Source organism: Tauraco erythrolophus, chromosome 1, assembly GCF_009769465.1.
Source record: "Tauraco erythrolophus isolate bTauEry1 chromosome 1, bTauEry1.pri, whole genome shotgun sequence".
Taxonomy (NCBI): domain Eukaryota; kingdom Metazoa; phylum Chordata; class Aves; order Musophagiformes; family Musophagidae; genus Tauraco; species Tauraco erythrolophus.
In genome coordinates this window covers 76571072-76583585 of record NC_141465.1, presented here as the reverse complement: position 1 = coordinate 76583585, position 12514 = coordinate 76571072, and the positions used below count along the sequence as shown (strand labels likewise).

General features: G+C 43.1%; 1 protein-coding gene across 3 annotated transcripts in view; it reads left to right on the top strand.

The window, feature by feature from the left end:
- The window catches only part of FARP1 (FERM, ARH/RhoGEF and pleckstrin domain protein 1), a 183250-nt gene that overhangs the window by 102202 nt on the left and 68534 nt on the right, over positions 1–12514 (top strand). For all 3 annotated transcript variants that reach the window (XM_086611160.1, XM_086611151.1, XM_086611142.1), the window contains one exon: positions 624–728. In XM_086611160.1, the coding sequence (XP_086467286.1) occupies positions 624–728 (105 nt within the window). The remainder of the gene's footprint in view (positions 1–623; positions 729–12514) is intronic.

The following is a 12514-nucleotide window of genomic DNA, read 5'->3' as shown; positions in this document are numbered from 1 at the left end:
GAAACGTTTCCTCTTGACTCCTCTGAATTATTCAACAACTCTGTTGGGGTGGCATAGACCAGCCTCAGTGCCTCACAACAAGAGGCTTGGGATATGCCTGTATGAAGTCAGAACCTGGGCCTTGAGCTTGTCACATATCACACCGTGTCCAGCAAACCCTGGGACCCTTGTGTTTTGTGTGACAGGTCTGTCAATGAATGTTTTGTTTTTTTTTTTTACAGTGTGTTATACACAGATGTACATAGCACCACCTGACATGGCTTGAAGGGCCATGGGATGAAATAGCTGTCTTGCGAAATTCACAGTAGAAATTAGCCTTGACAGACATAAGAAAACATATCCCAAGTCCCCCACTTCTTCTATTTCATGGTATTTTTCCCTCAAAAAAAAAAAAAGCACTAAAGATGGATTCTGAGCTGCTGACCAGGGATGGATGGATGGATGTTTTCTGTAGCTTTAAAACTAGTGTAATTATTGTCAACTGCCCTGTGGACATGGTTGCAATATCCACTGATTTTGTAAACTATTTTGATGGTGTTGTTTCCTGGACAATTTCTTAGCATAGTAATTTTTTCTGCCACTAATTAAAAGCAGTAACCCTAGGCTTTCTTGTCTTCTTACAGCAAAGAGCTCCGGGGAAAGTTCTGCATGACGCTGTTTGCAACCACCTGAACCTTGTTGAAGGCGACTATTTTGGCCTTGAGTTTCCAGATCATAAAAAGATGATGGTATGTAAAAGGATTAATTTTCAGCTGATTTTCATCTACACGCACACCGTTATTCTTTCCTTCTGCTCCTTACTTATAAGGTATGTTTGATCGTCAATCTCCAAAATAAAAAAAAACACAAACCTCTCTTGAAAAACTTTCTCACCTGCTGGAGTTGAAGAAATGTTTTTAAAACCTGATTACTCCTGTCAGATTTAATCTGTGTTGAAAGTAGCAATCAATTCACGCACACGTTAGAAAAGCATTTTATTTTTATCGGTTGCAGTAGAGAAGCCAAAGGCTGGACTGTTGCAGAGTCTCAACTCTGATTTTACCATCCTGCTTCATTTGGAGTGTGGGAATGGTAAAATCTTTCTCAGCAGACAAAGAAGATTCAATGATTGGGACATAGTTCCATGAAAAACATTGTGGGGCAAGCAAATGGGTAGATAAAATATAAAGAGGTTAACAGAAAAGAAATCAGGAACAAAAAAACCCTAATAAATTGATGAAAATCCTGTCTGGGGAGCTGTGTGGCACAGGCAGGTGTCCCGGTCTTGACACTTTGGACTCTTGAGAACAGCTGCCGGAAACATTCAGGCATTACACTAATACTTGTAGGGTAGAAACAGTATCATGTGGCAGAGAAAGCCAAAGGCTAATGACTTCTCAGTCTCTAATGACTCTTTTTCTGAAGTTTGTTTTACTTTAAGCTTACTGTGTGACCTACTGGCATGTGTACTAGTTATCGGGATTGTTTGACCAGTACATTCTGGTGTATACTGGATTTCTTGCCTGTTCGGTGAATTCTGCACCAGTAGCCTGGCTGACCTAAAGAAGATGACTTCAGGCAATTAGAAAAAAATTAGAAATCTTTCCATCTATATGAAAGTTCTGTAGGGAGCAATATTTCTCAACAAAAGAAACAAAAGGGGTTTCATTTGCTGTGACAGTAATCTGTCGTCATGCCTTAGCGCAGGCTTATAGACACTAAGACCAAACACTAGTAGTTGTAATGTTTTAGGCTAACTATAATTAAAGAGGAAATTTTTAAAAATGGACATTGATCTTTAAAAGTGATCTGCTTCACGGTTAGCTGCTGGATTGACATGAAATACAGTTTACTAGAAAGTTTTGTATTCTGCCGGGTACCCTTGGCTAATGCTTTAGGTAACTTGAGAGCTTAACGTAAAGTCTTCAAAACAGTGCAGCTGTACAGTACTGTTACAGCAGAGAGTCCATGTAGCCAAGTTAATAGTGACGTACTGACATTCCTGATGGATGTGTGTATGTAAAGCTGAAACAAATCCTAACATCTTGTGTATATACCGTTGCTTTTTAGTTTTCTAGAAAATAGTGAAGGTCATTTGATCAACCTGCTCTACTTCACAGGTCATTAAGTTTCAGATAGATGACCCTCTGTGTTTTGCTCAGAGACCTGAAGGAAACTAACAGTTTTCAGTCTTGTGAAAACAAAATAGTTTATTTGCTTGAGGCAGAACACAGGAGAGATTTAGGTGCTGCCAGTGCCTGAGGCGCTTGCAGTGGCAGGAATTGACTGGCTGGAAATATGTCCAGACTATCACAGTGGGGGAGCCAGGGCTCTGATGAAAAGGAAGGTGGAGAAAAGCCCCTAGCACTATTGCCAGATTGACCTGAAGGAAAATGCCTTCATGCGTTGAGCATGGTAACTCACTCTTGCAAAAGGAAGGTTTTGCAACAAACATTAGCCCAGAATCTGAGAGCACGAGTCTGTGTTCCTGCTGGTTGTGCTAATCTTTGCTTCTGAAAAAGGGGGAGATCCCTAAATCTTGCCCACATGTGGTCAGCTGTGCTCCAAGAGTGGTGAGATTCAGTAGGAGTAACACTTTCGACCATCTAAGAGCGACTAACAGAAATTCTGAAGCAGGAGTTTGATTATGAATCATTGTTTCAGTGTGGAGCAGCGCTCTGAGAGTAATAGTTACACTTAAATTATAGTAACCAGTTTATATGGTGCAGTTGAGGCGAATGTTCCTGTGGGATTTAAAACTTTCTGAGCTTCGTAACAGCTGTAATGCAGAACTTAAGCATTGTGCAAATAAAAAAAAAGTCAGTTAATGGTGTGTCTGCGAAATAAAACACACATGCATAGTTTATATTCATATCATCTGAAGAGAATGAGTTGCTTTTCCAATGTAGAGTACGATGTAAAAGGAAAAATAAATATTTAGAGTGTTATTTGTAATCATATAAATGTGAAGTCATATATTAACAGTTCAGCTGTATTTGTTTCAATGTGCAAGGCTCCAGACCTCATACCTGACATATTGACAGTTGTATGTCAAGATGCCTGGCAGCTGTATACATTCAAGCATGCCATGCTTGTAGCAGACAAGATCTGCATGGGAGATGAACATGGAGGGTCTGAAGGCTGTGCTTCCTGCTGGGACAAGGAGAAACGAGGCACTGTTGCTAAGCCTGGTGTTTCACGGAGTTTCATCACACTCGATGTCTTTCCCCAGTTCTCCAGCTGCTGAAATCCAGTCGTGTTGCAGCCCAAGTGTTAACAGTAAGGAATGTGTATCAGCGAATATAAAAAGAACACTGTCCTTGAGATAAGAAGGTAGGTTGAAGCTGTGAAAAACACACTGTCCCTGGGAAAAAAACAAGAAGGATGAAACTATGAAAAACAAGATTCTGAGCAAAACATACTAACTGCAAAAATATTAAAATATTGTAACAAATATAGAAATCTGTATCCAATCACGGTGTGTATCATACTCGTGCTTGTCGCGTGAACAGTAGTGTTAGACCAATTAGCTTGCTAAGTACAGCGCATGAAAGCGTGCACAGAACCGAGCTATGCTATAAAAAGAGCAGTATCACAGAATAAAGCTGAAGCCTTTTTACTCATCATATTGATGCGTCTTGCTTCCCCGTCCTCGGCCGCAACATCTGGTGACCCCGACGTGATCAAGAGGGTTTTCAACGACCACAACGCGGACGAGAGAGAGGACGGCCATCCCGGCGCCCAAGAGAGGCGGATAGCCCGAGAGAGGCGGATAGCCCGAGAGAGGCGGAATAGCCCGAGAGGCGGACGACCCGAGAGAGGCGGAATCGTAGCGCTACGGACTGACCGGTGAGTCAGGCAGACCAAGGTCTGGATCGGGATGGGGAATGCTTCAATGACAGCCTGGGAATGAGATGATGGAACGGGACGTTGCATTGTCGTTGTTGAAAAGCTTCTTAGAGGAGCGTGGACTAAAACTTGGAAAAAGATATTGGCCCCTGATTGCAGGGGGGTATGCAAAAGAAGTAAGCGACTGAAAAACAAAAAAACAAAAAAACAAAAAAAGAAAAAAAAAAAAAAAAAAAAAAAAAAAAAAAAAAAAAAAGCAACAACTGCCTCAACAGGAGGAGGTAAGCGACTGGGACAAAGTGCTAGAGAAACCAGCACTACTAACAGTTCTAACTTGATAAAACTCCCGGTACTCCTGGTTTGGGTATCAGCCCATGTACCGGAGGCCTGACAAGGACTTGGGACACTATAGACGTTAAACTTTGGCGTGCAGCCACCTGTGAGGATGCTGCCGGCCTGGAAAAGTCATCATCGAATCTTTTGATCCAGGGCCCCGAACGAAAGACAGACTTATTTCTTTCCCCCTCTTCCAACGCAGTCGGTACACCGGCACCCCCGCGCCGCGCCGCCCACCGCGCCCGGCGGCGCCCCGGGAACGCCGCTGCTGCTGCCGGCCGGGGCCGCGGGCAACGTTTGCCTCGGCGCTGCCGCTCGTGTGCGGGAACGAACCGCGGCTGGAAAGGACGGAGACGCGCTGCGGGCCCCGCTGCGCCGGTTCGTTCGCGGCTGATGGTCCCTCGGCGGGAGGGGGCGGCGGCGGTTACGGAGCGCGAGCGGCCGGAGCTGCGGCAACAACAACAAGAGCAACAACAACAAGGGGGGGGCGGCACAGGGCTGCTGGGTCGTCATCGCCACCCCGCCCGGCTGAGGCGAGGGAGGGCTGACCCCCCCCCCCCCCCCCCCCCCGCCCGGCCGCTGCCTGTGGCCCAGGTTGTACCAAGAGAGAGCACATCGTAACTTGGATCGTCTCGATCGGCATCGCGGGAAATAACTAATCCTCTTTTGTTCCAGCAATTTCAACAGTTAATATCAGTGTTGCAAAACCGTAAACATGCACATTCCATTGTACATCTGCGAGCGCACACCACGCTTCCAGGGCCTATAGCAGAAGGGAACAGGCGAGCTGAGCCTCTCACGAGTGCAGCTCTGGTACCAAACTCGCTCATGCAGGCAAACATCTTGCATGACTGCTACCATCAGAATGCTATTAGGTGACAATTTGGTATAACGAGAGAGTAAGCCCGCTCAATTGTACAATTGTGTAGTACCTGTCAAAATATGATCGTGCCACCAGTGAATGGTGTTAATCTTCGTGGTTTACGCTCGCAGGAACTTTGGCATACACTTCTTATCAGACATATGTATTTTTGTCATCATAAAGTATTGAGCATGTTGCTGGTATTTCTTACAATCCTACTGGGCAACCAATCATAGAATACGCACATGGTACTTTGGAGAATATGCTTTTGAAACAAGAAAGAAGAATGATGGGGAAATCTCCCAATGAAACAATAGCTAAAGTGTTATAGGTGTTAAATCTCTTAAATCGAGAGCTATAAATATTTTAGGATGAATAAAATGTCACTCATGTCAAAATTAGGCACAGGCAGGGTTACAGCAAGTGGCTTTCCAACAACTGACTGAATTGGCTACGAGAGCATTAAGACGTGTCCCTGATTTTTGGGACAGGGGAGGCTTCCTTTGCTTCCATTCGGCAGGGAGCACAGGAACCTTATGAGCATTTCTTTGATCAGCTACAAATGGCAGTTCAGAGATAAACAGAAAATCCGGCTACTGCAGATGTGTTGGTATTCCAGTTGGCCATTGAAAATGCTAACACAGACTGCCAACAAGCTCTTGATCTTATCAAAAATCGGGCAAAAATGATTGCAGATTTAGTAAAGGCGTGTCACAATGTGGGCTCGAAACACTATAAAGCAAAATTTTGGGAACCAGCTAAAATCATTGCAGCTTCAATATTTGCACCAGGAGTTGGAGTGGCACAGGTGTTAACTACACTGAATAAGTTGGGTTGTTAGCTTGCAAAACAAATTAATGCTACAGCTTCTGCTTTATCAATGCTCTTAATTGACAGGATGGTTAAAATCTTTAATAAAGCAGACATTATATTGCTAGTAGTTCTTTTATGCATAGCAATAATCACCCCCTGCCTATTGTCACGCTCCCAGCAGACGGTACAGAGTACGGTTAATCAAGTAATGATCACAGAAAAACAAAAAAGGGGGGAGTTGTTGTGGCATCATACACACAGCTACAGTTGAGGTTTGACCTTGATGATTTAAGCCTGTGCTCTTTTCTGAAGTTGGGAAACACCGATAAAGAGAATGAGAAAGAAAAGGGAGTGTGAACAGCTGGTGCAGGGAGTGTGAGAAGTTGACATGAGGAGTTTGGGAAGTTGATATAGAGTGTGTGAGAAAATGATGTTTAGTTTAGCAAGTAAAAAATAGCTCCTTTTTAGGCATAGCCAATAGTAAAATTAAAATAGGTGCGTGCACTATTGTTTGTAATCAATCACAGTTGGGTGAGAGCCGCATGGACACATCGTGGCCAGAGTAATAATCTATAAAAGCTGCGTGTACAACAACAATAAAGGTCACTCTGCTATCACAAAAGAATTTTGGACACAGACAGTCACAGCTGCACAGCCTCCTTTAACAGTAATCATTAATGGGGAGGCTTTTCTGGCCTAGTTGACACAGGGGCTGATGTATCTATAATGAAAAATCCTGACTGGCCACCCTCTCGGCCTGATACAAGCCCTGGCAGCTGTGATCGGAGTAGGTGGAACACAGATCCCACAGCAGAGTGCACAGACCTTGTTAGTAGTAGGCCCAGGTAACAAACAAGCTGTTTTGAAACCATATGTTTTTGATGTCCCATGTACATTATGAGGTCGGGATTTGTTGAATCAGTGGAATGTGAGGCTAACCTCAAATTTTTAGCACGTCACTGATGTCCAGCCCTGACTCAAGCTGGCAAGCTGGTCTGGGTCGATCAGTGGCCACTAAAAGGTGAGCGACTGGACTGAGCTCAAAAATTAGTCAATGAACAGCTCAAATTAGGACATATAATTCCCTCCAATATTTGTTACCCCAAAGAAATCAGGAAAATGGAGATTTATGTTAAAAGATTTAAGAGCTATTAATACAATCATTTCACCAATGGGTGCATTACAACCGGGTGTACCAAATCCTACTATGATTCCAGAATGTTAGCATTTGATGGCAATTGATTTAGAAGATTGGGTTATTTCACCTTTTTACTTTTTTATTTATTTGCACCCTAACGATTGTCCTAGATTTGCCTTTTCAGTTCCAGTGCTTAACAATGAACGACCCACGCAACAATATCATTGGATTGTACTGCTTCAAGAAATGATGAATAATCCTACAGTTTGTCAATTGGTAGTAGATGATGCTCTCTGTCAGGTCAGACAGTAAATCAAGCTTAGCAAATTGTACGTGCCTACCCTGACCGTCAATGTATTGTGCCTTCAAATACTCCAGCAGGAGTAAATCCGACAGGTTTATGTGCCAATGAATTATGGCAAACTGATATTACTTATATTCAATTGTCTAATCGATCTAAATATGTGCATGTAACTGTTGATATGTTTTCTGCCCTTGTTGTTGCTACTGCTCACACTGAAGAAAACCATGGGAGTACCAAAGAAAATTGGGACAGACAGTGATCCAGTATGGTGCCTTTTTACAGGATTGGAGAGTGACTCACACTACCAGTATCCCTCATTCACCTATGGGACAAGCTGTTATTGAACAAACTCATTTAACGTTAAAACAGATGTTTGATAAACAAAAAGGGGCAGTCTTCCGTATATTTCCCCGCAAGAATCCTTGGACAAAGCCACATATGTTTTAAATTTTCTTAATTTGTCTGCTTCTAGGCAACATACTATGGCTGTGGATCACAATTTTAAACCCAGTGCCATTTTTGCAGAAAAATCAACAGCATGTTATAAGAAGCTGGACTCAACTCATGGGATGGCCCTGCGCCTCTGCTTACATGGGGAAGAGGGTATGTTTGTGTTCTTCCCACAGGTCCATACTGGTTACCAGCAAGAAACGTAAAGCCAACCAGGACTTTTGAAACTACAGATAGAGAGGGGTAGATCCAGGAATTAGCAGAGCAAGCAGAGATCACAGAAACACCGAATGAAGAGAATGGTTCAAATGGACAGACTTGTAATAGAAGATTTCATGTTAATATATCAACTGTTCTTATGTTTCTCATTGTTAGGTATATTATGTGTGTGAAAGTTGCTTGTATATATGCTTTGTGTCTTTTCTCCGATCGGAAAGTGTATGGATTCCACCCGTAGCTACTGGAAGGAAAAGAATTAACTGGTACCAAATTAATGACAAAGAATTACTAACTGGACTTAGTTGTAAGCACGTAACTTTGAAAAGAGAAGCTGGGAGGATTGTTATTGAACAACATGTTGCGATTCGCAAAAACCGCTGTTAGCCGGCAGAGCACATACTGGGCAGCCTTGTTGCACGCACTGGCCACGCGTGCGGCAACGCCGTGTCAGTACCTTTGTCGTAGACTCTGCTAAGGGTGAAAAGAGATGGCTCAGAGCGGAGCTGAGGGAGGCTGCAGAGCACACTGTGTAGATAAACAGGGGACGCCCTGAAGGTGCCGTGCCTGCCTCCCTTCTCCACAACGACCCTGCCGATTGACACCCTCCTGCTCAGCGAAATCTTGGGTATAGTGGAAATAGTAAGGCCCTCGGAAAGGGAAGTAGTATACTAGAAACTGCTTTTGCAAGGCTGTACCAAAACAATATGCTAGTAACTGAAATTGCCAGTCTCCTACACAGAGTTTTATTCGTGCAAGAAAAAAAAAAGGGGGCAACGCTGTCACTGATCGATCACACAAATTTTTTCACCAATCTGCTCGACCTCTTCAGAAAGAGTTTGCACTGTCGCGAGCACAAGCCCGTGCCATCGTCGCTGCAAGGCACCAACCCTCGAGGATTGCAACCAAGAGGAGTGTGGCAAACTGATGTAACTGAGTTTCCCACCTTTGGTCCACTGCGCCATATCCACGTCACCGATGTGTAAAACAACATTGGCTTTCAGCATTTGCTGCCCTTGGCTTACCACAAGTCATCAAAACAGACAATGCTCCTGCATTCGCAGGAACAGCATGTGCTGCATTTTTGGCAGATTGGGGAATTGAACATAGAAAAGGTGTTCCGTACAACAGTACGGGTCAGGCTATTATTGAACGGTGCCATCAAGATGTAAAGCGACTCGCTGCCATTTTGAAAAAAGAGGGGGAGATGTCCCCCAACACGCGAACTGAAAGGCGAAGGCGGAGGCAATCCAGGAGTTCCCAAAGACTCGGACCTTTCTGCAGAAGAATAGAAGAAGTGCTAAATCTTCCAAAGAACGTATTAGACGACTCTGATCCAGACGAGATAGATTTTGCCTTTATCCGTAGTCTGATACGCACGCGCAAAGCTGCAAAATTATACCCGCTAACGCACTGTAGGTGTAGATGTAGAAATTTACAGGCTATAACTATAGAGTGTGGAGGTTGTAGTCGCATATGTCATGAATCGCAACGTGACGCAGTGCAAGGCTGTGCAGATTGTAGACGCGCTTTAGATATTAACCCATACCAGGCGCTTGCTGCTTGGCTTAGAATAGAGAACGCTTCACGACAAAGGTTAACTGCGTTGTTTTGAAAGTGCAGAAGAAGCTATATTAGCACACGCAGCCTTTAGGTTACAAAAACTACTGACTGTTGTAGAAGTAGCACAAAAGACACAAGTGATGGGTACCAGATATCAGAAGCAGTGTAGACATCATGACAAGGATGGAGGAGTTTATTGGTAAGACAATACCTATAGTAACAGGAATCTTAGTTTGGTGCCAAATGACCTATGGAATCAACTCCATCAGCCCGAGAGACAACATTTGGGTAACCATTGCTAACAAAACAAACCAGTCATCAATCTGCCTAGCCCTGGGTGGTATTGGAAGCCCATTCCGTACCTGTCTCATAGGAGTACCAACATGGAAAGTGGCAGCCTTTAGAGGGCTAGTAAACACCACTAACCTAACATATAGCAACTTCAATACCACAACGATCTATAGAGCGACCCCTCAACAGTATGACGGAGCAGTACAATGCCGGCTTATTCATGCACTTAATGCTTCCCTCCAGTCTGATCCAGAAGAACTAGACTTGCTTGGTAGTATGCATGCAAACACTACCGCTGGGAAAATAGGAGGATAGTTTTCATTTTTGCCATTAGACCCAAACAACTTGAATAAAAACAGGAAACTATGGGCGACCTTAGATTCTAATCTTGACAGCGCATCGGTAATTCGCTTTCTATACTCGAGCTGCAATGGCAGCAACATTACTGAACCTCAAAGGTTGCCCGAAGGAATTTTCTTAATTTGTAGAGACAGAGCATGGAATGGCATTCCAAAACAACCAGAAGGAGGTCCTTGTTATTTAGGCCAGCTAGCCTTATTCCATCCCAATATATCCCTATTAAGAAAATGGAGTGAAAATCACACCAGGAGAAAAAGAAGCCTACATGATCTAGACTGTAGCAGTGTAGGCAATCCCACATTTTGGAGTGAATTTGGACGAGTAGCTGCCTCCACACTTTTCCCAGGTTTAGCAGCAGCAAAAGCGCTCACCTTAGCAAAACAACTAGGTTGTTGGGCTCGTGACGAGATAAACTTAACATCCAGCATTCTAGATGAATTAACGAAAGATGTAGAAAGTGTCAATCATGCAGTATTGCAAAACAGAGCAGCGATTGACTATTTGCTTTTAGCCCATGGGCATGGTTGCGAAGAGATCGAAGGAATGTGTTGTATGAATTTAACAGGTCCAGGAGAGTCAGTGCATAGAAAACTTAAACAACTAAAGGACAAACTACATGCCTTGAAAGAGGTAGATGGCATCAATGGATGGTTGACTTCCTGGGGAATAGATGGTTGGGTAAGAGATCTCATCAAAACGTGCTTGGGGCCTCTTTTGTTGTTAGGCTTTCTCTTGCTTTTTGGACCATGCTTAATGCAATGTATGACCCAACGCTTGTCAGCTATAGCGCACGCCGTTTTTGAAAAAAGAGGGGGAGATGTTGCAGCCCAAGTGTTAACAGTAAGGAATGTGTATCAGCGAATATAAAAAGAACACTGTCCTTGAGATAAGAAGGTAGGTTGAAGCTGTGAAAAACACACTGTCCCTGGGAAAAAAACAAGAAGGATGAAACTATGAAAAACAAGATTCTGAGCAAAACATACTAACTGCAAAAATATTAAAATATTGTAACAAATATAGAAATCTGTATCCAATCACGGTGTGTATCATACTCGTGCTTGTCGCGTGAACAGTAGTGTTAGACCAATTAGCTTGCTAAGTACAGCGCATGAAAGCGTGCACAGAACCGAGCTATGCTATAAAAAGAGCAGTATCACAGAATAAAGCTGAAGCCTTTTTACTCATCATATTGATGCGTCTTGCTTCCCCGTCCTCGGCCGCAACACAGTCGCTATTGTGGAATGCCAGACTTTGTTTAAAAAATAAATAATCTAGCCTTTGTAGTTCTGGAGAAAGCTGGAAACATGAATCTTAATTGAATCCTGACATTATTTTTCATTTCCAGTTTATAAACCAGTCTCAGATTGACTGTGTTTAGATATAGCGTGGAGTTGCATGATGCCTATGTTTCGATTGCTTGGGTTAGATAATAGCGGTGAGGTCTTTGTTTTGCCCCACCTTTCTCCCTGCACATGTTCAATACACACATTTCTGGTACGCAGCAGTCTAGTCAAGGGTGTTGTAACTTGCTTGTAGGATGGTTGGGAAAGTGGAGAAAGGAATGATGCACTAGTGTGCTCATGCTGTATCAGAAACTCCCTCTGGGAAGAGAGAGAAGATTTTGTGTGTGTGTCAAGTAAAATACTTTCCTCCCATATTCTTGTAAACTGGCTGTTTCATATTCAAGATTTTTTTTTTTCCACTAAACTTTGCGAAGTCCCTGACCTTCATTGCAGATTATGTACATGCCAACTTTCTGAAACAAAACAGTTTTACTGAAATGCCAAAAAGTGTAGAACCAGTTTAATGTGTGATAAACGCTGTGTTCCTATTCTTGGACAGCCAAGTTTCTTTAGCTATCTCCCCCTCCGCCCTCAAAAAAAAGTTAGTTTCATAGGCTGAGAAACATAAAAAGAATTCAATTGAGAAACATTAGTGAATGTGAAAGGGCAGAATGTGAGGTCTTTGCTAATTGGAAGCACTCATATTAGTAATGATGAAAATAGCAAACAGCATTGCAGCAGTTAGAGCAGCAATACAGGCCTGTTCCTGTCTGGCTTCTCAGGTGATTTTCTAAGATGGTTATTTTGAGTGTCTCAGTCTCTGCATAATCCAAAATTATTAAAGGTCAAAGGTGTATTCATTTCAACGCATATTCTTTTTCCAGAGGTAGGCTCAGTTAATTTGTTTTTTAATGGCTTTAACCTTTGTGACGATTGTAGGATGTTCCTCCACAAATTCCAGATGTCTCCAAGGGAGGCTCTGGGCAATTTAGTGAGATAACAAAATACAAATCTTGGGCATAGGTAGTCACTGGCTGAGGACTGTCAGCTGTTGTACTTCTCCAGGCCCT